At 35.9% G+C, this 25945-nt stretch overlaps 2 protein-coding genes across 9 annotated transcripts in view; one reads left to right on the top strand and one right to left on the bottom strand.

Annotated features, from left to right (window-relative positions):
• The window catches only part of LOC122412042 (uncharacterized), a 53819-nt gene extending 32627 nt beyond the window's left edge, over positions 1–21192 (top strand). For 6 of the 7 annotated variants that reach the window (XM_043421289.1, XM_043421291.1, XM_043421290.1 and 3 more), the window contains 12 exons: positions 7734–7918; positions 8005–8086; positions 8153–8295; positions 9893–10025; positions 10318–11154; positions 11420–11576; positions 12047–12153; positions 12375–12510; positions 12681–12758; positions 13068–13209; positions 17945–18760; positions 19712–21192. In XM_043421289.1, coding sequence (XP_043277224.1) covers positions 7734–7918; positions 8005–8086; positions 8153–8295; positions 9893–10025; positions 10318–11154; positions 11420–11576; positions 12047–12153; positions 12375–12510; positions 12681–12758; positions 13068–13209; positions 17945–18760; positions 19712–20026 — 3131 coding nt within the window. In that variant the 3' untranslated portion in view covers positions 20027–21192. Of the gene's footprint in view, positions 1–819; positions 1106–7733; positions 7919–8004; positions 8087–8152; positions 8296–9892; positions 10026–10317; positions 11155–11419; positions 11577–12046; positions 12154–12374; positions 12511–12680; positions 12759–13067; positions 13210–17944; positions 18761–19711 lie in introns of all 7 variants that reach the window. The other variant, XM_043421295.1, reaches the window with a different exon arrangement.
• LOC122412044 (queuosine salvage protein) lies at positions 21122–25886 on the bottom strand. Of its 2 annotated transcripts, XM_043421298.1 has the most exons (7): positions 25635–25886; positions 25386–25498; positions 24814–25050; positions 22381–22543; positions 21942–22055; positions 21643–21828; positions 21122–21529 (listed from the first exon to the last, which is right to left on the bottom strand). In XM_043421298.1, exons 2-7 carry the CDS (start codon positions 25479–25481, stop codon positions 21294–21296), a joined length of 1032 nt encoding a protein of 343 aa, XP_043277233.1. In that variant the 5' UTR covers positions 25482–25498; positions 25635–25886; the 3' UTR covers positions 21122–21293. The 2 variants fall into 2 exon arrangements, with proteins under 2 accessions (XP_043277233.1, XP_043277232.1); XM_043421297.1 differs by having other exon boundaries at positions 25386–25884.
• Between the last annotated feature and the right edge of the window lie 59 nt (positions 25887–25945).

Raw genomic sequence — 25945 nt, 5'->3', positions numbered from 1 at the left:
TACGACTTGTTCGATGTAATTTTGAATAGTTTTTACAGTATTTTTCGAATGGAGAGAACGGCGTGGAAATACACTCTAAAACAAGAGGTCGTTATATTTTTACTGACGTCATCATCTCACGTACGAACGATGCAAACACCTTTTTATCTGAAAATCAACGTAAATATGTTCACAACTGTGCAAACGGGTTCGTCTAAAATAAATCCTGATCGTAACGAAGACGAAATTAATTTTTTGTTCCGCGATAACGCGGATTAATGCGACTTTTAATGAAAACGAGAATAAAACTTCTAGCACGGTAGAAAATTTGAACAAAAACTTGTTTTATTCATGCGAAACTACGATCCGTCTTATCGATTCCAAAGTTATTATTGTGTCACGGTTATTCCACGAAATAATCTCAACGAACGCCGGTTAAAATCGAGCCTCTCGATGCCGAGGAATAATGTGAAAAACAGCTTCGAGAAAATTTCGCTTTTTACCGCGGATTATTGACTGCTGATTGTCGCGGTAGAGGATCGTTCCACTATTTTATCTATCGCTGCGACGTCTATTTTAGACTATTTGTAGAAGATAAAACGGAGCGAGAAACTCGAAAACTAACATGCAGTAATAATTTTGCTACGCGGAAGGATTATCGTATTGATGAAATCGAATAAAATCGTTTGCAACCAAGATTTTATTAGTGGAATAAATCCTGAAAAAATTAGTCAAAGCTTCCAGGGATTTGCAGACTCAGGAAATGATTCGTGTGTGCCCATGAAACGTTCGAGCGGTCGATTGTATTGAGCAAACGGAATAAAAATAATTAAATTACAGTGAATATCGAGAATTTGAAAGTGGAATAAACGAGAACCGTTATTCTCGATATCCGTGAATCCATTACTCCGATGATAATGGTAATCTTGAAGACGGAGATGACAATAATAATAAAGAAAATATACGACAAGAGTGTCCTGTAGACGCGCACGCGGCCTTCATCGCTGTCAATAAAATGTGAATCGGACGCGTCACATGTTACTGCAATTCATCGAAGAGATGCTGACTCTCGTCGGCGGTTTGATCGTCATATACATCGTCTATGTCTTCTCCACGAGAAACGATGGTACAGTTTGATGCATAAATACTAGCAAATAAAAGTCAAACCGATGATTTTTCGACATTTTTTAACTTTTCGACACAACTTTTCATTCATTTAATCGACAAAAATTGTGAGTCAATAACTCATCGATTGAAATCAATCACAATTATTATTTGGAAATAAACTCACGTAGTTTTATTTCTCTCAGTTTTGCCAAACACCTTTGAGATAATTTGGTGCATCGAAAAACCCCTAAATTTTTGCATTCTAACTTTGTTAGCGTGTGCGGCTCAGTTAATCGTACGTGATTATCATAACGCTACTTCAAACTCACTCTTCAAACGCGTCCGTGAGCAATTACGAAGACGATTATAAAAGTAACTCATCACGAGACTCTCAATCCCTTATTTGAACACGTCTCGACTCCCAGGCACTGAGATATGTTTTTCCTATTTTACACAATCGCATTTAATTGACTTCGTGCTACTCGCGAATAATTTTTCCTCGCGTTTTTGTGCGCGCACAGTATTGGGCGAATAATAACAAGCATCGACTCTCCCATAATCTCACTCCATTCAACGCAGAGGATATTGTTATTTGCACGATCAGCTGTAATCCCTGTGCAGACCATTTAATTATACATATATCTATAGAGATCGCTATACTTTCGATGCATGAAACGCGATAGCGTAGAAATTGAAAGCGCGCGTCTATTCCATTTAAATCACTGTGTACGGAAATAGTTTTCAAGGCCTTTCATGTTTTTCTCCAACATTATTCGACTGTGAAAAGAGAGATGAACGTTGGTGAGAGACTGTTCAATTTGTGACGTAACCGAAATATTGCTTTGTATCCTCGTCGGGACGATATTCTTTTGAGTTTTTTTATGACAAGCTTCTTGAGCTTTGCATAACAAATATTTTTGTCTTGTCACGGAATAATTTTGTCTCCGACGTTCGGGAAAAATGTGACGAGTTTTTCAACTCCAAATAAAGAAATTTCTAATGTTCCGTTCATTTATTTTTCTATTTTGTGTAAGGAGAGAAAAGGAGACGAAGAGAAAATGAGTAATGATCGCAATGATTGCGAAATCAGCGCATTAATACACGAGGCAGGGGAGTTGTGATGAGATTTTGAGGTAATTTCGACACGTTCCTCTCCCGCGAATGATCATCCGCGTCGTTTAAACCACGAGCCATTCCAACAACTCCATTTGCAAAGTAATTTTGAATTCCCGCTACTCGTGCGAAATTCATTTGCTTCATAGCAATAATGGCAATGATTCATTTAAGCATATATTAACCTCGTTCGATGTTTTATTTTGTCGCGTCGAAAGCGAAAAAAGTGACAAAAGAAAACAAAAAATCAGTGTCGAAGTGAGACCTTTTTCGGAGGGACGCTAATTCACACATTCGTAAATTTTCAATGAATCGTTCATTCATTTTCGTAATCATATTTCTTCGTCGTAAATGAATGAGCCAAGAAATCTCAGTGAATCGATATCATGGAAGTTGAATTGATCGAGAAATGGACCGAAATCGCGATTGACGTTCTCGAAATAAGTCGAATTTCAAATGAATTGGATATTTCGAGTTCTCTCAGAGCGAATATGAGCCGCCTATAGCACGTTACATTCATCCGTTAACCCGTTTAACCGGCGCTATATATCGCCGACCATTATTTATGTTTATCGGATCGTTCCCAGCCCTCGAGAGAGAATGCATTTCACGCGAGACCGACTGATATATGAGTAAAACGGTGTTTCCGTAATCGCTGCTGTAAATTGATCGATTAACGATTGTGAAATAGGAATTATGGCCTCAGGGAACACCGGTCAGATCGCGAACTACGCGATTAACTGTACAAATGTTAAGAAATCGAAAGGAACAATGTATCTTGTAAATTTGTTGAATTCTTGTTTATTTTTTTTCTGCAATAACCACCAAAGTCTGCTCCGGTTCCCACGCCGTTAAAGCTGCTGTGTTGGATCGATCAAATATGAATGCTCGATAAAAAAAAATAAAAATAAAAAAATAGAAAATGGATTGAAAAGAGAAAAATTAAACAGAACGAAGAAATTTTTCGCTAATGTAATTTTTCAATCTAATACGTCGATCATTCATTTGTTTTTTCAATTGAATGAAACTTTTTTTTTCAATTACAAAGTTCCGTTCGCTGACTTTGGGATTAATCATCGGTTTTATTTTCTCTCACATGCACACGCGTTTGTCAATATACAGGAAGTTAAATACGGTCCTGAATTTCACTTTGAAGAAGAAGAAAGATGATTCACCTCGAGAGTTCTAATGATCGATACGCACGTATATAAACATATGAGATCCGACCAAGCCCCGAAGCGCGGACACACATCGCTGAAACACCTTCGTTCGTATATACTCAATCGCGGTCGTCTTAGAAAGTTTCCCGGGGCCAATTCCTCAGAGATGTTCAAACACTTTATGGATAAATGGGCATATGTCATTTCTCTTGTGCCTTTGAAAAATTAAAACGGTGTCGCATTCTTCGAGAGTCAAGAGCATTCATTCAAAACGTCAATTTCATTCATTGTATAGATGAGAAAGAATTTTGGACTCCAAAACCATTTGCTCAGGATGCGAAGATCTGTCTACCGATTAAGGTAGATCATGCCCGTAGGATCGTATATTTTATGGGTGTCTAAATTGCGTCGATTTTTAATTCCTAATTTAAAATATTGTCACTCTAAATTAATGTCAGAGTTATTAATTCGAAATTGTAAATAAATTTTTCCAACTTATTTTTTGGCGAATGAAATTACAAAGAATTAATTAAACGGGGATCCATCATTGACTGAACTCGAAGTTTTATTCGTTCCTGGCTAAAATATTACAGTTTTTTATCTAAAAAATCGCTTCGGAGAGCGCAATGGGAAAACACAAAGGGAAATGAATCAAGAAAAAAGTGTTAATACAAAAACAGAAAGCTATGACGGAAATGGGCCCAACCAAGAATAAACAAAATGCCGAAATAAGCAAATGTGAGGTTACGATTGCTCGTTTTACCAATTTCGTTCAATCTTTAACATATTTATCTTGCTACTCAACAATCTTCTCGATTTTTTTCCCAGTTCTTCCTTATAAACTTCATTGTTATTTTGTACTTTTTCATAAACTTCGTAAGAAGCGTTCATTCGTTATATGGAAAGATAAACGATTTTTTACGCATAGTCTCCATACCCCTGTGTGATTTTCTTCGTATTTAAACACGTTTATCTAAACAACCAATAAGACGAACCCTTTAAAATTTGATATACGTGTCAGTCGACTACCCACTTAATCTCTGTGTAAATTTTAAGACTTTCTTAAGCAGGGTGGATCGCGACGATACAATGTTGCCATGCTAAACCATGTTAAAAATATTAAGAATTTCAAAATTATAAGAATTTCATAAAATTTGGTAAATTTATTCTTTAAAAATATATAAGACAATATAATTTTTTTTAGATTTTTCTACCACATAGCTCTTGAGTAATTGAACACTAAAGTTCACGTGTATAAGCATAGAGTTTACATGTATACGGTTATATACATCTCGTGCATAAGAACTTCGATTTAACACTCAATTATGCGATAACCATGTGGTAAAAAAATTTGAAAAAAAATTGTATTTGTATACTTGATGCCAAAGAGTGTTATCACCAAATTTGATCAAATTCTGATTATTTTGATTTCGTGATTCACCCTCCTTAAGAAAATTGTTTCCTGAATGAAGAACTACCTTGAAGCCTTTTCTGCACGAAAGAATTTCGGGATTTGCATCGATATCGGGAAACAAATGATAAGAGAAAAAGAAAGTTCGCTGCATTCCAAGAAAACAAGCCTGAGAACCATTATTTCTCGACTATGCGAAGAATCGATCAACGGTGAATGCACTTGGCAAAGAAAGAAAAGAGTTCATGGGGTCGTAATGGAATTTCACCGTGACCGACAGTGAAAAAAGTTCGACAAGGCCGCCGAGGAGAAATTACCTTCGGACTCTTCGTCTTTCGTATATGGACTCGCGCACTCGTACGAAGATTTTCTTTTTTTTCTCGTACACTCTTCCCTCCACGCTTCTTCTCTCTCCAACGTTTTCATTTCGACTTTCGTGTCTCACGCCCGATATACCCCTTAAGAAAAGTGGCCTTAAATGGACGATTTGCACAAAAAACCGATCTCTGAACCTGCCTAAAGAAAGTTGACAACTTTTCCGAACGATCCTGAAGAAACTTTACCCTTTTTTGGAATCTCCAACACGTTTTTTATCCTCTTTTTTTATCGGACGAGTCGAATTTCTCGATTCTAAGCAAGAAAGGTTTGGCTTCACTTCTTCATTCAGAAGTTTCCTTTCCCAAAACTCGTTGAAATTCTAATCAAGATTTTGGGAGTATTTCATTGAAAATAATTCGTCATTTCGATGAACGCTGAAATGAATGCTGCATCGAAAATAAACTTTACTTTCTTATCCTGATTACACGCGAGTTACAAAAATCGATCAATTTCATCGCGAGCACGAGCCGAAAATAGACAGACAGAAAAAGAAAATAGCAAATAGGCATTTTTCCCATCACGTGAAAGTATAGAATTTAAAGAATTGATAAACGGCAGCACTTCTATTTCCGGTTCGCCTTGGAATGCAGTTGACCTCGGCTACTGGTTGATTTATAAACGATCGATACACCAACGCTAAATATATTTCCCTACATGAGAAGAAACATTTTTACTTTCTATATTTATACACACTTCAGAAAAGTAATGGGATCGATCGCACACGCGGATCTAAACATCATTAAAATTCATCGGACTGCCGCATTTTTCTCGGAGTATTCACAACGAACACGAGACTGAACTCTGCGTTCTTTCAATCCAATTCTTTCCGTATACAGTCGAATCATTCAAAAACTTCCAAAGCAAAAATGAAGATTAAACAAATATTTTCAACATTTTAACTCGGCAGAATCAACTCGTTCGATTTTTTTTTTACTTTTTTTTCAATCAATTCAAAATTGGTATTTAATTCAATTGTTCAATTGAATTTAATCTTTTCATTGAATTAAGGCAGTTATGTATGTACACCTACGAGTTAAAAGTTTGGGCAGGAGCGTACAATGAAATCCAATGCTTCATACGGTGCTGCCGGCTACACGGTTTTGTTAAAGAGTTTCGATACAGGCGATACAATGTTGCCATGCTAAACCATGCTAAAAACATTAAAAAATTCATAAAGTTTAGAATTTTATAAAATTTGGTGAACATATTCTTTAGTGCCAAATTTGACAATACAAATTTTTTAAGATTTTTCTTCTACACAGTTATCGAGTAATTGATCACTAAAGTTCACGTGTATAAGCATAGCGTTTCCATATATTAGGTATACATTCCGGGCATAAGAAATCTGCTTCAATGCGTAATTACTCGATAACTAAGTAGAAGAAAATTTTGAAAAAATTTGTCTTTTCGCACTTGATGTTGAAGAACATTATCACCAAATTTGATAAATTTCTTAATATTTAGACTTCTGTACCAAAACTCCTTAAAGCTTGTACACTGCTCTGCCTGTCCTACACAATCACGCCTCATGCACCAATAGGTCCTCTACACATTTATAAAGTGAGGCTGCAATCGTGGCAACAACGCCATTCTCCAGTATTACTATAACACCGAGCGTCAAAATGTCAGTCTTTCTCGAAATCTTATGTATTCGTAACGAAAGAATTTAAAAAGTATTTAAATAACAGTTCAATCGAGAAAGGTGGTCGAACATTTGAAAAAAAAAGCTTTCATAATGTTTTGTATCGCGCCTATCAGTTCGCCGCACCGTACACTGTTGCCGCGTCGTCACAGCTGGTAATGCGCCCGTTCCGCGTCACGTAAAATTAACACAGTTCATCAGTCGATATCTCCGAAACTAGATGGTCAAAAATTCCCTTTTTTTTAAATATTAATCCCACAATAGTACTGAATACGCGACTCGTTTTATTTCAAAGTCGTAAAATCTGTTTAGCGTCGGTAATAAAAAATGTAAACAAAGTGCTATTCAGTGACGTGTTAGGTACAAGCATCGCGTACAAATTGACCCATTTTTAATCGCGAATACCTCAAAAACTGAATGGTGAATCGATTTGAAATTTTGACAGTCGATTCGTGAAGGCACCATAAATATTGTTGCACCATATTTAAATTTCAGCCAGTTCTTGAGACTTCAACAAAAGTACAGAACTACCTGAAACAAAAATATGCATTATTTCTTTCAATTTGAAAATAATCGATTAGATTTTTTGAATTAGCTATTCTCATTTCTGAAATAGAAGAAGATATGTGTGTTTCGACGATTTTGTATCATCAGAGAAACGATATAGAATCGAAAAGTTTCCGGCAACAAAAATACAATCGAAGCGAATAATTCGGAACGGGAAAGGAAAAAGGAACAATTTTGAAGCGTTCAAACCGAATGAATGGCAGTTTCTTGCGCGTTGCTTTTATTCTTCAAGATGTAGATTAAAATAGCGTCAGAAAAAAGTAATATGGATTCCGTTCGAAGCGGGAGGGAGACAGATCGAAGTAATTTTACCTCTCGTCATTGATGTTCAACACTAGTTTAGTTAATGGAAAGAAAAAAATGTTTCGTGTCCCAGGTAAGCCGGCCACAGACACGCCGCCGATGGCTCACACCGCACTCAGAGAGTTAGTTGAACGCGCTGTCGACGAGGCCCGTAAACTGCCTTGTCTCGGTGCGACAGTTTCTACTACGGTACACGAGGATTCCACTTTTTCCGAACAAAACTACGAGGATCTTCTCGCTACCGCTATTCTCAACAAGGTAATTCGAAAATTTTCAAATCAACGACGAAGAAAGGTCGATCGATTATGAACTATAATCGTTTTTAATATTCGGATGACCGGCAGGTCATTGAGAAATTCCAAAACGAATGTGTCGACGGCAACAGCAACGTTCTTCATAAGAGGACCCGATCAAAGTACACAAATCGTAAGTTCAATTGTTCAAATCTCACTCATCCCGATGTTTGTTAATAAAAAAAACTTCGATTGTCAGATGACAACGAAATTGGGCTCGACGAGGGGCTCGAAGAGGCCAGCAGCAGTTCGGAGCCCCTATCTCATGACGATTGTAGCAGCGAAGGGAGCGGATCGCGAGCGAGATATACCCGAATGCGGAAGGAGCCGATGTCACTCACGGTAAAGTAGAAATTATTTCAACTCACCTTTTTTAACGATACTCAACTTATAGAAACGAGAAAACTTATAAAACTTATCGGAATGTCGCGATCCCTGACGATTTCTCATCGTAATCGTTGACTAAACTCTTATCGTCACTTACCATAATGTCCGTTGAACCAGCGGTTGCAACGTTGATTTCAAAAAAATCTTCTCGCGATTGATACATATAAGCGAGAATGAATATTCAATTTTAATAAAAAGTGGTGATTAAAAAACGATAAAAAGTCGAGATCCTTGAGGAACCAAGACGAGCTCGCGCGTCTCCTCGCTCACTCAAACATTCGCTACCTCAATTAACCTTGTCGTGTATGGCCGAGCTCGAGAGATTGCTCGTAACACTCGATAGCTCATATCGCGCACGCTTATTCGTTCGTCTCTTGGCTACTACTACCCGTTTCCTCTTTACCTGAGCCCCAACACAGGAAATATACGATCATTGCATATACATATCCGTATGGGTAATTCCAAAACGAATAAAAATCAAATGACAATCAGTCCTTTCCTCCTCGCACCTTCGTCAAGTATTCTCCTCAGTTATTCTACACTTTCATTATTTTTTCGACAACAAAAACTAATATCGGTCGTACTAAAATGGTTGATAATTTGTTTTTTTCTTTTCCCCCATTATTCACTGATTTTTATTCAATTTCAATACGATTATTTATCATTTTCATCGTTCTTTCATATTAAAAAACGTACGAGTCGTTTTCAGACGAATGACGATTTCATTTTGTTCGTCGTTCACAGTTTTTTCTTCAGCTCCGTGAATTATTCATTACTTTTATCGCTTTTCCGTGACGAAAATACGTTTGACAATTCGGATTGGCGATCCGTTTATTTTTCGTACTTCTTTCTTCTTTTTTCAGTTTCAATATAATTGTTAATGATATTCGATGCTTTTTCTATCAATTCGCTTTTCACTTGTTCATTAATTTGTCTTCTTGTTTCACCATTTTCATCAGGATTTTTAACAATGAAACAATTCCATTTGAATCATTTCGTTATGCGATATCAAAATTTTTCTTCTACGTACGATCAGACAAGGAAACCTGACCATTCTGGTGAATCGCCGTTTCTTCATGCACATTCATATCAACATAAAATATACTCTGTCACGAATAGTAATCGGACTTTTTTGGTCTTCGTGCTGGATTTTCTTCTTCGAGGCACTGCAAAAATTCCTAACAACAAAATAAGAACCTTTCCATTCATTCAATTCTTTAATGAGAGGAAATTTCTTTCGTTGAACCATTTTATGTAAAATGTCTCGTAGATGGAACATGAATTGTCCCTCATTTCTCACCGGCCGGCTCACCGAATTACGCTATCAACAAACTTTTACGTCACCCATCCATGCATGGAACAATCGGTTATTTACGTAACTCGAGGAAAATTCATTTGTACGCAATGAACGGAGAGCGAATCACAAGCTCTTCTACAGATGAACTCGAACGTGAAATTTGCCAACGAACGCTAAAATTTATAAAATTTTGTTCAATAATTTTGATAGAAGCAGCTAAATTCCCATTCTGATTTTTTCTCAAATGCTTTGCAGATCGAAGAACAAATCGAGGAAGTCACGACTTATGGATCCGACGAGGATCTTCGAAGTTCCAAAACGAATATTCTTGACTTCAAAAACTCGAGGAGAGTTCCTTTCCCCGAATTTGGAATGGATATCGTTGATCGTGAGTATTGTTTCTAACGATTGATCATCAAAGTAATAAGAATTAAGCATTGCTTGATATTTTTTTCCATTCGTTCGAAAGAAACAGAGTGATAAATTCTTGACTTTATAATCACATTCGATTTTGTGGTCCTCCTTAAATGTACATGAACGTTTATGTCTTACATTAGTTAAAGAAAAACACGGAATTTGTTTTTCAATGATTATTCCCGGAAAAGAAAATGTCCAAAAATACTTTTTGCCAAAAAATGTTGGCGCTTGAAGGTGAAAAATTCTTTTCGTTCCATTGAAAGCTGCGCAAGATTCCTCAGACGAGAGTCAGGACGAAGCGAACGATTTGGGTCACGTGAACGTGATAACGCCGATCGAGTCGTGGGAAGAGAATTGGCTTTTCCAGAAGCGAAAAATTCAAACTCATTCAGAGCCGGTGTCGATGTTGGTACCGAATCCAAGTGCGGATTATCGAGCATTGATAGGCGACAAAGATGCCGAGGAGACTTCGGACTTGTCAGAATTTTCGGCGCAATCGGAGGATGAAATCGAAGACGATGAATTATTGATCGAAGCGATAAATGGATCGGTTCCGGAGTCATCGAAGCTCCAAGACGTCGATGAACCGAAATTCGAAAAAGTGCCGAACGGAAATGAGAAAATCGACTATTCGGCCGACATCGGGAACAAGGACGAATCTTACGTGGACAAACTATTCGAAAATCTTTATCGCCAAAACATCGACAAAGAACACAATACCAATGCAAACATTCTGGGCCCAGCGGACAAACAAGAAAATCGTGACTCCGGATTGTCAGAGAATTCTTTCGATCCTGCCAGAGATTCCGAAAAAAATGCCCAAATGCCAAAGACGCCAGTTTCCTCGCCAACGAGAAATTCGCCGCTGAAAAACAGCCCGGAAGTTTCTCACGACGTTGATCTCTCAAAATTGCATGACCCACTCGTTATCGTCGATCAAAAAATCGACGAGGACTCGAGTCATGAAGCTAATTCAACGGTCGAACGTCACGATGAGCAATCAAGAGATAATATCGTGGATAACGCATTGTCCTCGTGTGACGCAAACGAGAATTTCAAACAGCCAAGAATGAGCGGATGTCTCGAGGCCGCTGAGCGAGGTGAGTTTTTTCATCCAGGGATTAAGTTCTTATGAGCAGCAATTAAAATTTCCGCATTAAAAATAGTAGGCCGCTTTATCACTGAAGCAATGAAGTCTCCGACTTAGTTTTGCATCCATTGCTTGATTACGGATCGAAAAACATTAATATTCGTTTACCCTGGCATAGGAATAAGGGAATAACCGAACAATTATGGCTCTGAGTTGTATCACAATACTTATTCTCAAGCGTTGTTCTATGACGTTGTAATTCGGATCTTTTATAGTTGAGGAAATTGAAGAAAAACTTGACGAAGAAAACCACCAACTCGAACAGAGAGTAGTGGAGACTTCTAAAGGAGGAACAACATCGAATGGGAGTTACAAAAAAAGAGAAGACTGCGAAACCATCACGAATGGCTCGTCAGGAGAGGAGAAAAAAAGGTATCATAAAGTGGCTCTAGGTCAATATATCCCAACTATAATAGTCTAGTAAATAATAAAAATAACCTAGGTCAAAAATATCCCACGTATATAATAACCTCCACAAAAATAGTAAGCCCATGCAAGCACATGATCGTGTATTCATGTGACAGGAATTATAGCGTATACTTGAACTTGAACAAAGGTGAGGTTGTGTCGTAAAAAATAGTGATTTTCAATTGTAAAAACGAGGATTATTACAATTTTTTAAAATGTTGACATGACGCGACGTTGCTCGGGGTAAAATATCCAGCAAAGTTCGAACAAATGAATAAAACATCGTATCTATTGAGCTTCGTTTTTCCAGAAGTCAATCGCTTATGGAATAACATTTTTTCTCGACTTTGTCACGAAAACCGGTATTGTTAATTACTTTTTTGTTGTTTATATCGATCGATCGATGCGCGTCATAAATAATTGTGTATTTTCAGTCAGAAACAAACGACAGCAAAAACGAAGGTTGTCTCAAGGCCGGAAAAGGAGATTTTGAAAAATGGATCGGACAATGAAATCGGAATGGCGACTCCCCCTCGTCCAGGTAAAATCTATACATACCTTTTGCCTCGAGGAGGTTTCTTGTGGATAAACAAATTCAGATGAAAGTTGAAGTTGCATAGGAATGACATTTTCTGTCAAATTGATATTATTTTTCAACTTTATTCTATTTCTTTTCAATCGTTGTTCGAAAATTGGAAGTTTCCAGAACAATGAAAGCAGGATCTCGTTTCACTAATTTCAACTAATTTTATTCTTGTCAAGGTACAATTGCTGAGCGCGAACACAAAAAGTGGGAAAACGCAGCACCCATCGAGAATAATCCTTACAGCGAAGAAAATATTCAGAAAAGATTACTTGAGAGGCAATACGCCAGAAGATCTTCCTCCGATCTTTCAGGGTGAATATCGACACGTTATTTTACATTATAATAAAAATAGAAATGATATCTCATCAATATTTTTGTCGATCAATCGCACAAACAAATTCCACCAAACCAATAACTAACGTTCTTTCAAATTCATCGCCTAAGCAATATTCTAGTCACGAAACCGTACTTTTTTTCTACAGAAACTCCACCAAGTTAGCCACGAGCCCTAGCACTCCTCTGCAAATTGTTTTGGGAGCAGGTCGTCCGGATTTCAAAAGGTGTTATTTCTGATAATTCCCCTTAACGACTCAAATTTGCCAGTGCCAATTAAGTTTTACGTTGTTTTCAAATTAAAAAAAAAAAAAAAAAAAAAAAAAACCCCAATACTTTAGTATGATTTAGACATGTTTAGGGAAATTCGATAATTTTCTTGCTTTTAGAACCGTTAGGTGTTCTTTTTATTTGCTACCTTTTTTTTTTTTAAAAAAAAAAATCATTACGAACAGTTGTGATCCTTCATTTGAAAACATTCTTTTGTTGTTTTTTGTTGGAAAAACTTGTTTCTACTGGTCTGTTTTATGTACCAGGTTCGGACGCGATTATTACATAAATGATGCAAAATCTCCGAACGGGCGAAGCATCGAGACGGGATTTTACACGGCGACGAGCAGACCGAACAGTTCAATGTCGCAGAATTCCTTGTCAACGGGAAGTGATTACGAGCATCAGGTGAGTCACGGCCTTGAGATATTGGAAGAAAGAGGACTGAAAGAAGGTCTACGTAGGCGAAGTTATCGGGGCCAAAATTCGAGTTCAAATTTTGCGACGAATCCGTTATTGCATTTGGAAGATTTAATTGATAACGAGAGTGAGAAAAACTGGTTGATCGAGGCGTCGAATAGGGAGGATCGAACGAGTCGAGAAAAAAATGATGTTTCAAACGAGCCGTTCGAATCCTCGGTGGTGGGAAATGAATTTTCAAAAAGTGAGGAAACTTTTGATAACGTTCCGTCTCCCTCGTTTTTCTTCGAGGCTAAAAATCTTCTGATGCAAAATCCCCATAAAATATCAAGAAAAAACCCCCTGTACAAATCGAAAAACAACTTTTTTCCCACGGGCAAACGGTTTTCGAAAAAAGATCAAGATTCCGGTCTTTGTTCGATCGATTCTATCGATTTTCGAAAAAACGACGATGACATTGGAACGAATGAAGAAATTTTCAGTCAAACGAGCCAAAGACTTAGTTGCAATTTTGAAAAAAATGATGATCTTTGCACCCCTGATGGACGAAAGTATTGGACGTCTCTTCACAAATTTCACACGTTCGGTGGAATCAAAAGACGAAGGAATCAAAACACAAACGACGAGGACGACCTCGAAATCTCGGACGATTTAAGCACTCACCTTTCACTCAAATTCACAAACGACCATTGTGACGCATTCGCTCGTTTGAAGTTCCAAACTTTTGGTGGTATCAAGAAGGACCAAACGAAAGATCGAGCCCGGAAATTCCACAGAGAGAAAATACGAACGTCGATGAGAGTCCTCGAAAACCGTGAGCAGTTCGACGCTCATGGAATCAGTGGAATTTTCAAAAAATCGAAATATTTAACAGCGAATAAAGAGCTTGCCAAAATTCCAACTACTCAATACTCGATCGACAGAGCCAAAGGTGTTTTCGGCAATTCCCATTGTTTGAGACTGCAAAGACCCACTTTTCCGGAAGTTGTTCAAGCAAGTTTTCACAGTTTGCGCGACATCCGAGAGGCGAAAAGAAAAAGCTTAAAATCGGCTATTGTCAACAGTTGAAAAGTTAACTTGAACTTTAAAAATGTTCAAATTTTATTTTATTGGTACATATACAGAAGTGCGGTTTTTTCAAAAATGACGATAAGATTGTTTTTTATCTGAACTACTTTAATTGGTCATCACTAACGATATTCTGTTGTGGGAGGCTGAAATTTTTTATCAACTCCCCATGAGTTATAGGATTTTGAAGTTCCTCCAATCACCCCATTTCTACGTGTTCCCTCACGCACATGCCGAGATGTTTCAAATTTGTTTGCTTCGATCGAGATGTTTCGATTATTTTTGTTTTATTATTTATTCTGTTGTTGCTGAATGAAAATCAGCAATAGGCGATGATCTTCACGGAATTCGATGGAAAAGAAATTCGGCAATCTAATGGACGATTAGCACAGCCAATCGGTCCCAGAAAGGTATCTGGATTATCCTTTGAGGGAATGTTGTTACTAATGTGATATTATGATCCTGCAATTTCAAACGTCTATCAATAACTTGGGTTTTTGAATAAATCGAGAAAATCAAAAAAATTGAAAAAAAATTGTTTTTCAATGGGAGCTGAATGGATTTAAATAAAAATTGGACACGTCAAAGAGGCATATAAAAGCTATACTCAGGAAAAAAAATAGTTGACAAGCTTCGTAATAACCATTAGAGAACGGCTATTTTTTCCAAGATTGTTCTTTTATTTAGCTTTCTGGAACAATTTTGAAACTATTTTTTTTAAATGTCTTTTCCGACGTGGCGTTGTCCCTGAAATTTGCATATTGAAAATATTTCTTTGAATTCCTCCCAAATCCACCAAAAATCCAGTGGCCGTCGATGATACGACCACGATTAAATTTCCCATTTGCGGAACTTGGCCTCAATGATTTTCACGACTACACCAGTCCCTCCCAGCTGAAGTGATGAGATTTTTAAGCATCAATCTTCTATCGCTTTCGGAATAGAACTTGCAATTTTTGTCACTTTTTTCTTGTTCTTCTAATCCTTTTTATTTTGACGCCTTCAAAATTGTTCATCTTTTCATAGAGTCGCCGCTTTTCCGCACTCTAACCACTTTACTTCACTACAATGCCGGGATTTTTTTAAAAATTTTAAACTCTCTTTTTCATATTTTAAAATTTCTACCGCACATTAATTTACAATATAATGTAAATGTGTTCAATTTACAATATAAATTTGTTTTATATTTGTCCAAGCCTTACAGGCTTGGAAAACGCAAAAATGCAAAAAGTTTACTATTCATTTTTTACTTAAAACTGTATTTTATAGCACTTTTTCAACTTTCCCCGACTCTTTATCGCTACTAGACATGGCTACTAGCCGATAAACACAAAAAAAAGCTCATTGTCATTTTTAGGAAAAGTCGCCCTTCTGTATGATTACTATTTTATTTCCGCAATTCGTAAAATTAATCGTGGAAACTAATGGATTTATTTCATTTGGTTGAATAGCTTAATCGACGATCGAGTGGAGTTAAAAGAATTTAGATATCGATATAAATGAAGGATGATGAAATAAATCCAACTATTTTCACACATCAAAAAAGATTATCGTTCTACAGAAAAACTGTACTAAATAACGATAAATTTTATTTCTAGATCGACCTTAATGGCCAGCGACGATTATTTCGATGAACACTCACAGAAATAATAATATTTTAAAACAGTTATCATTCTTTTGGGAATATGAACAACGATTGAAAAGTTTTGTAAAAATGGTCCATTTCGGGGGCTCACGACGTAGTTTTAGTGTCGGATTAATCGTAAACGCATGTAATCTCAGGTTATTCAATAGAAAAGCGTAGTCAGTTGTAAAAATGAGTATTTTTCCTTGCTAATAACTCTACAAATGCTGTTGTAAATAGTTGAAACTTGAACTTCAGTTGCAAATTTTCATCCTAATAAATGAACAACAAAAACATAAAACACTCTTCAATTCTATTTGGCAATGAAACTTTTTTTGCTACAACATTGAGAAAAATGGATTTATTTAAATACATCCGAAGTTTGATGAGAAAAAATCAATTCGTAAACCTAGACCCGAATTTCAATTCAAAAAACCTTTCTTTTCAATTTCTTTGTAGTTTCTTGTTTTAACTACATTTTCGACGTGAAATATTCACCGCGTGTATCAGTTTGTTCTTTATGAAAAGAAGAAGGGTAGAGAGCATCATTATCACACGCCAGCAACGTTTCATACCGAAGATAAAATTGCAAGCGTTTGCCAGCTCATTGTAGAACTAAGACGTTCAAAAAAGTTGAAGTTACCAGGGTCTAGGATTAAAGTTCCAAATATTGATAACTGAACGTTACTTTTTCTACAAATAAATTTCATTCCGTTCGCCAAATTATCTAATACATAAATAAATATATTTTTCTCGGTGCACTGCTGCACAATGCATGAGAGCTCTCGCTAGACTTGTACATAGACCCGAAACAAAAGTAGATTATCGGTAAGTACGCTCGCATGAGATTAAATTTACTGGATTTTGTGTAATGTAATTAACATGCAAAAAACAAATATCCCTCGAATTGACACTAATTCCAATTGAATCGAAAAATCTCTCAGGTAAAAAAAACCGTTTCAAGAAATAGAAAATTTTACGTGCCGACGAAATGAACCCATTTTCGTCCTTTTTCATAACTGTTGAAATCTGCATGAAGTCGTGCGAAGAAATGGCTAAAAAAAATGCATTTTTCGGTCCAAAATATACTTTCGTCACGAACTTTAAAAAAAAAAACGTCACCGAAAGACCAAGAATGGGAAACCGAAAAAAAAACTATTAAAAAAATCAACATAATTTTTAAAATGTCAAATGCTATTTAAGAAAAAAATCGTCGGCGACATATAAATTTTCAATCGTATTTCCTGTTGTATTACTTACAGTCTATCTAGTAATTATCGAGATATCGGGTTCGCCAACTTCGAGAACAGTAATTTCGGAGAACGACTCGGTTTGCTCGTTCTTCTATATTATTGATGGTTTCTGACGGGTTCTCAATCTACCCACCAACGCACCTTCATTCACAAAATATGCGTTGCGTGTACGTCATCGACCGTTTTCAAAAAAATAAAGATGAGAATTGGCCATTTGTTTCGAAGCTTGAAATTTTTTTAAAAAAACGTGGGGTCGTGCTTTTCAACTCTCCAATTTATCTCTTGATATTCCGACCCGCTTTTTTAACAACAATTATCATACCATGAAACGATCCCCTTTATTTCCCGATCTTTTGTCATTCTTCCAAATCCTTAATCTCCCGATTTCTATAATAATCGTTCAGTGTATTGATACTTAAACAAATACCGCCTAGTTGTGTCGGAAGACCACTTAAAATGAACACGAAATCATAAAAATTGTTCTGTCATTAAAATACCGATTTAAAAAAATCTTCACTAACACTCGGTATTAATCCATCATTTTCAGAAATAAAACCTGGCATCTCTAACTGGGAAAGAACCATTTTCATGATAAACATCCAAAACTGAATGTAAATATGTAAATAAAATAATGAAAAAGCAAAATTTAATCGAACTGCGTCACTGACCGCTTTTTTATATCGCTGTCGATGATTTAACCAAAAAAAGTAATTCAAATATGAAATGATAGAGAAATGAAAGAAAAAAATGATGGAGGAAATGTTCGAATTTGTTGCAGGAACGTTCCCGCAGCGTCGAGACGGAATCAACTTGCAGTACGTCGAGCGAATCGAGGAGAAAATTGATGGAAGAGAGGCGACAATCAATGAGTGACATTTCGAGTAATTCTTACGACGAGATTATTGAGAGCGAGAGAAAAAATGCAAAAAACGTAATCAATGCGAAACTCAACAATCGTGGAAATTTTGAAGAAATAACGAAACCGATAAAACGTATTGATCTTCGAGCTTACGGCTTCGAGAACGAATTTCATTCGAAAAATAGAGAAAACGATTTTTTCAGAAACAAATCAAATCGTGTCATTAACAAGCTCGATCTTCGATCTTTCGGTTATGATTCAGGGCTCAGAAGAACACAGTCGAACAATAACATCGACAGCCGAGTCAAAATCAACTTGGCGCTTCGTTCGTCCACTCGAAAATCTAACCTGATCGAACACAGCCCCGAAAAATTAGCGCGCAACTCGAGACACGAAACATTAGTGAAAAGCACGGAAAACTTGAACGACCAAAGCGATGGGAATTTTCCAAATTTTCAAAAACTGACTTCTGCCAAATCTGTGCCTAACATCGACCAAATTTCTTCCGGATTTGATGATCATAATCGCGAATATAATTCTTTTACGAAATCTGCCAATATAGTTCATAAAAACACCGGTGAAAATGAGAACCACGAAGATTCGAAATTCGACGATGAAATCAGTGAAATTAACGGCGGAAGGAATGCGCGGTCCGAAATAAAACCTTATTTACCCTCCGTCAAAAGATTGGCTCAGGCCTTCAACAAAACTGAGCAAGTTACGTCAGTCCGTAAAGTAAGTCTTCGATTATATTTCTTAAACGAATTCGAAAAAAAAAAGTATTCAAAAGAACGAAAATTTCATTTGATCCGAAAAATAATCTCAAATTGATGTTCGTACATTTTTCTTAATCTTAAATGCAAGACTTTGATAAAATAAAATAAAAATTTTACTTTTTGCTTTCCTCATTTGTGACGCCCAAAAGAGACCTTTCGCATGTACCCTTTTCTAGGGGATTATTCACAATGAGAACGTGATTGGAAAAATTCGTAAGCTACCTTGTCGATTATTGTTGAGGTCGTTCTTTTCAACGGTGCCATTCAAATTTGGCTGAAACCCTTTTTTATTAGGTTTTTGCAAAATAAAGCAAAAAAGTAGCAATTTTTGAAGTCCGTTTTTTTTTAATCCACAATTCGGAAGCCTTATCATATTATTTTCCGATGATAAAGTACATAAATCGTGTTCTCGTGGTTTGTACTTTCGAAGTTCGTGCTTGGTTTTTTTTCCCTAGGCTTACCATTGCAAATGAACGGTAAAATTGCTAAAATAAAATGTTTCATTTTCAAGGTATTCAAATTTTGTGATGAGAACGAGTATTTTAGAGTCGATATATAAATGACACATGAGGTCCAAGGTTTTTTGGGTCGCTGATCACGAATTTGCTGTTAGTTTCGCAAAATTAATTTGTTTAACCAATTTGTTAAATTAATCTTTGACAGAAAATAAAAAATTTTCAAAATTATTGATTACGATAAATAATGCATAGGTAATATTTTCCACTATTTGTTTAAACAAGTTATTTGAATTATTTAAACAATTTGTTTAAAGAAAGTATGACGTTTTCATAGTGAATAATCCCCTAGAAAAGGGTCCATGCGAAAGGTGTCTTTTGGGCGTTAACGGATTAAAACGACTGATTTCGAATCGTTTTTACGTTCATTCAAAAATATCTTTATGAACTTTCAGATTCAAAAAATCGCGAAGAATTCGACGAAGGATCGACCAACGACACCGGAAATTCACATAGTCGATACACCTCGGCAAATGCATAGTTTAACAGCTCGATCAATATCGCGAGAATTTCGTGAGGGTTTGCGTCAGATATCGTCAAAACAAACGTCACCGACGAAAACGGCGTTGGAGGGAAGTCACATTCTACCAAAATCGTATAAAAAATCACCCAATCAAAACGAAGAAATCGAAGAAACGAATAGCTTGATCGGCCGTGAAAAACTGAAGAGCAACATTCATTTCTGGGAAGAAATGAACAAAAAAAGTTAAGAGTTTTAAAATCTAGTAAACAAGATAGATTGTCCACACGAAATATAATGAGAAAAATAATTTTGTACAGCGTTGTAAAATAAATGTGCATTTTCATCAAAACGAGAGAACAGAAAAAGCAATTTTTCAATTCAAAGTGAATTTTGAAGATTTTTCGAACAAAAATTATTTTGTTTTTGTACTATTGTAATAAGTTGCCATATTTTTTAAGATACTACAATTCAATGAATTATACTAATCGTTACTAATTTAATTTATGTCAAAAAAGCCATCCGTCAAAAAAATTGTGAACAAATATCTTAATTTATAAAATACGATGAAAATCGACAAATAAACGAATAATTATTGGAATGTTATATTCGCAAGAAGACGAATCGAGTTTCGGTTCGATGTTTAATCACATCTTGCACGATACTATTCCCATCGATATAATCGATCAAATTAACGAGTTAGTTTCCTCTCTTGTTTTCAAACAAAAGTGTGCAAAGTGACTTCACAAATATTTATGAGCCCCAGTTCAAAAGTTTGGTATCATTTAATCAGTATTCATATTGTTTCCTACGGAGATATTTGTTATTTTAATAGAATTTAATAAAAAGGTTAGTTTAGATTTACAATAAATAAAGAAAACTACAATTGTTCATCAGGTTATCAAATAACTGAACAACTGTTGAATGATTAGCTATCAATCGATGTTCAATTCATGATGAAATGAACCAATTGTCGAAAAAATTAAATCTCTGACTCAAATTAAATATATTTTTCTTTTTTTTGCATTTTGGACAATTTCCTCCGAATTGTTCAACTCTTCAGTTTATGTGCCATTTCATAAGCGATAAATAAAAATTATTCATACAATGACGATGATTCCAAACTTCTGAAATGTGGCGTTTATTTATATCGATCCAATTTCTAAAAAAGCATTAATCTATTTTTCCAGAAAATTATGTCATTTTGTACTCGACTCAGTAGAAATAATTTAAAAAAATGCATCTTCCGTGTCAAACGGAAAAGAAGATCGCAGTTTCAAAATCTTCGAACTTGATTTTTATTAGTCGTTTATCACATTATTCGAAGGAATTATGGAATTCGTTCTTAATATATGAAAAAAAGTGTATTTATCACGAGATCCGAATTGTACAAAAATATAAGTGTTTGTTTTTCAATCCAATGTTTGTTTGTTTATTCCACAGCTTATTTGGGGTTCGTTGTGTTTTCCACTCTCGCGAAAATTTTCCCCGCGCAATAAAATGAAAGTAGTGAGAATCTAGTAATAAATCGTCCTGATTTTGTGAAATGGAAATCGGTCCATTTCCTCGACGTGATCTCTCCTGTAATCCCAGAGAAAATGATCAACCCTTATCGCGTTGCATTTCGAAGGATCGATACTCGAACTACATTTTCTTAATTCTCCTCGAACAAAGTCCACTACTCGCTCGACCACCTCGATCGAGCAACCGCGAATTTCAATTTCTTCCAACGAGCCTGGCAGCAATTCCGTGCCTGAAAAAAGCAAATATTATTTTTGTCGCAGTTTTCAATACTCTATCCCTCCGAAAATGTTACCCTACGAATACATTTGATTCAAAACCAAAGTATCGTTTTTCAATTCTGACCTGTTTGAAGAGCACTCAACAGTGGATTACTGTATCTCATTGCCCCGAAGTGCAGAAGGACCTGAGGAATTCTGTAGTCAGCGAACATTGTTATTTTATCGATATCTTTGAATTCACCGACATCCTTGCCTCTGAAGCAAGCCCAGATGTCGCCGATCAATATTTGAGCTCGTTTGTAAAATGAAACTGTCAAAAATATAGATAAAAATGAACATGCGTTATTTCGGGAATCGTTTTTATTTTGGAGATTTCGAAAAGATAAAAAATACATTATAATTATTGCTGCTTCGCAATTTTACCTCGAGTTCCATGAAAATCAGCTTCGTCTCGATAACATTCAAATTCATTGACAATTTTTTTCAACAATTCTTCGGCCGACCCGTTGCACGATTGAACGAAATTCACAAAAGTACCTGAAATATTATCCTTTTATCTAACACTTGAATAAAAAAAAATGCATACATTTTTTCTGCGTATACCGCCAATTGTACCGCACTCGCCGAGGGCGAAGGGAAACTGCAGAATCTTTGCCGATACAGCCGTACTTGACTGACCCCCTCGGGCGGCATGGCGATCATGATTAAGCACGGCCGCCAGAGGCACATCACAAAATAGCTATTTGGCCGTGGATTTATGAAGGTAAAGTCCGGAAGCACTCGAAAATTTGCATATTTTCATTGGTGTTCTGGCCGGGATTCGAACCCAAGCCCTACTATTGTTTTAAATGATTTTACTTACTGTTGTATTTTTCAACGAGAATCTTTCCAACTTCTTGTAAATTTTTCACTCGCTCTTCGATCATAGGAGCCACGTAATTGGGATCATCACCACGAAGAATTCTCGCCAATTCTTCATTCGTTATACTTCCATAGTAATTGGGACTGGTTATTGGAACTTTTTCCTAAATAAAATAATTTTTGAGCCTCGTTATTGGGTTTGCATGAAATTGATTTTTTTTTTTTTTTTTTTCAACTCAAGCATGAACTTCGCGCATTTGAGAGCGAAAAACAGCATTGTTGTACTTGCAGTTGTTTGAAAAAGAAAACAAAATTGTTCATTTCGAGTCAAATATTTGAGGGTTAATTAAAGAAAATTATGGCTTTGCGAAATGAAAAAAAAAGGAAAAATCCCATGGTCGTTGAAACGCTGAGTTTGAAAAAACCAAGGTAAGCAAAAATTAACCGCAGTCAGGAGAATTTCAAAATAAATCGAGAACAAACCCCGTGTCTTTTGATCAACCTTTAATTTGACAGTGCCTTGGACAAAATAATAGAAAAAATACCAAAACCGGAAGGAGCAGTGCCAAATTTTGGTCTACCAAAATGGAAACTTTTGCCACTGGAATCGAAAATCCCCGTAATCCCAGGCCCCAAAGACGCCTACAATTTGTCACGTAAAAAATTAGGACGAAAGCTCTGGGTACAGACGGAAAACGCTGGATTCGATCTTAGCGATCCACACAATTATGAAATCGAATATTCCTATGACTCTATGCACGACGAACATTTGGCACGATACTTTACAAGAGAAAGCATTATTCAACATTTATTGAAAAGTGGATTAATCTCCAAAGATTTGGACGCTCTATGCTCAGTCAAGGATTACAATATGTATAGAAAGTTTTTGAGAAAACTTTACAGCCATAGTATCAATCGGGAACTAGAACGACAGCAAAATTTGGCAACCGAAAAGAGAATATTAGGCTTCGCTGACATGGCGGCGAAGAAAGAAATCGAGAGGCATGCAATTTAAAAATATTCCTTTTCAATCTGTAGGAATTTGATTTGGGAAATGATTCATAGTTTGCTTAGTGATTTAAGAAAACATTGTTTGACAATGATAACGAAAAATGGTTATAGTATTAATTTTACATGATGAAAAGTTTTCCATTTAAGCATTTGAAAATATTTCTTTATCATTATTACGTATGCTATGTTTCATGAGATGAAGATCAAATTTCTGCTCTGCAACAGGTTGAGAAAAGTGGAGCATCAAAAAATTGAAAGGAAAAAAGCTGAACAAGAATTGAGATTACAAAATGAACGAATGAAACATGAGCGTAAGATTAAATCAAGAAAAATGAAACGGGTACTAAAAGCAATGGGTGAGGCGAAAGATGAGGGAATTAGACAGCGAATAATTAAATCAAGATCTAAGATGGAGAAAGCAAAACGAAAACGTGCACAGTTGCTAAAAATCAGGCAAGAGCAAATAATCAGAAACGTCATTGAGAGAGCAAGAAAAGAGGCAAAAAATAAGAGAGCTCAGAAAAAACGTAGAGCTGAAAAGGCTGAGGAAAAACGTAGAGCCATAGAAGAGCAGTAAGACACATGAAAAAATTTCAATTTTCCAATTATACAAAAAGATATGATTGATTTTTATTACTTCAATGAAGTTTGTTAGTGACTAAAAAATATTTTTGTGCCAGATGGGAGCGCAGAATAGAAGAACAAGAATTAACAATCGTCAAAAATCAAGCAGCTTTGAGTTACATTGAAAAAGAACGTGAAAAGTTCATCAAAAATTATACAACTAAAGTCGAAAGAGGAAGAGCAAAGATTCAGAGTAAATTGATTAATGAAAATTCATTCGTTGCATGATAATAGTCATTCCAAATAATGCAATATCTTTCCTGTGAACAGAGCGCATAAAAAACTATCACACATTTTTGAGCTGCTACTTAGCAAGAAAAGTAGCGGATCCGGGAGAAAATTTCTGTTGTCGAAGTTTTACGGGTACACAAAAGGTCAGAATGATAATGAGGGTTTGAAAATCTCATGCAACAAAATTAAGCGATAAAGACAAATTATTGATCTTTTTAGAAAAAAGACAAAAAACCTACGAAGAAAAGGAATATCGATGGGCCGGAATCTACGTCAGGAGTTTTCCAAGTAACAAGGAATTTAATATTCCAATAATACTCAATTCAATCTTTCTTTTTTCTTAGATTTATGATTACAACGAATTTGAAAGGGCTATAAAAGTTTGTCGAACATTTTAGGAAAAGGGTGAAGAAGATGCAGAAAAATTGAGCATTGCAACAGCAAACTCTTCTTCAGAAGTTTTGAAAGTAACAAGCATTTGAATTTTCCAACTATTGGCAGTTCATCAATTCTTTAATGATGGTTGAATGACAAGAAAAGTTGTTTGAAATAAAATTCAAAGACTTACATCGATTGCTCTTTTGATTGCAGCACACAAAGCAAAGTAACCAGTTTGACCATTGACTTTCCATTTGCGTTCTGAACTTGGGCTCCAAAATGAAAAATTCAGCGTGTCCAGAAGGAAAATCCAGTCAATCGCTTTTGGATTGTCTGCTTTGGGATGAAAATCATATTGAGAAAAATCTGTGCTGAGACCAAAACCAGGATCTTGAGTGGAATTTTGCTCAATCAAACGCTCCAGTACCTTGAAAAAAAAAAAACATTTGTTTATAAATCGTGAATAAAAATGTAAAAAAATAGAAAGCTCGAGCGAAATACGACGAAAAAAGGTTGATATTTAAAAAATGTTGGACCATAAATCAAAAAATAAAAATTTGAGTTGTTCGAAAAAAAACTGAACACACTGGTTTTTCAAATGTCATACGACTAAAAATAATTAGAACAATCACCAAAGAATTTCAAAAAACGTCTATCATTTATTATGACAATTATGTTACGTGTTAAAACATGTTGGACCATGAAGATTTCGCAGCGATTACAATTCCCGACCCCGAAAATAGACAACTATAGAATACGAACCACAGATGATAAGTTTTTAATTCCTTCGTCTTCGATGAAAACATGTTTCGCCATCCTCGCAATAAATTTACCAGATTCTCGAGGTGACAGAGCCATTCTTTTGTAATTTCTCACTGAAAATTCACGCGACCATGTATTTTCCACTCGTATTTTCTTATAATCTCACGGATTTTGCTGTTGAACTCTCGTGATATGAATTCGTATGATAAACCTTAGATCAAAGCAGCGATAAGATCATAGGAGACCCACGTGTTTAAACTTGTCGAGGCGATGACGATGGTGATATATGGATCGTGTTGGCTTGGCGATTTGCGATTTGTATATCGAAAAAAGTCGCCAATGAACATCCTCGGCCCCTCGGCGGTTATTATGCATGGCGCTTTATCGAAGCTTTGAAGGAAATCGTTAAAAATCAAATGACACCGAAAAAGTAAGAAATGAATCATTAATAATAGTTACATTGTTGAATGTTTCAAGTGAAATGGATTTTTTAGTTTTCAAATTGCATCTAAAATGCAATTTATAAAAAAATTTCTGCAAACTGCAATTGTATATTGTAT

The sequence above is a fragment of the Venturia canescens genome, chromosome 6, assembly GCF_019457755.1.
Source record: "Venturia canescens isolate UGA chromosome 6, ASM1945775v1, whole genome shotgun sequence".
Classification (NCBI taxonomy): domain Eukaryota; kingdom Metazoa; phylum Arthropoda; class Insecta; order Hymenoptera; family Ichneumonidae; genus Venturia; species Venturia canescens.
Note: the sequence above shows the minus strand (reverse complement) of the source record. Positions and strands in the feature narration are given on the sequence as shown.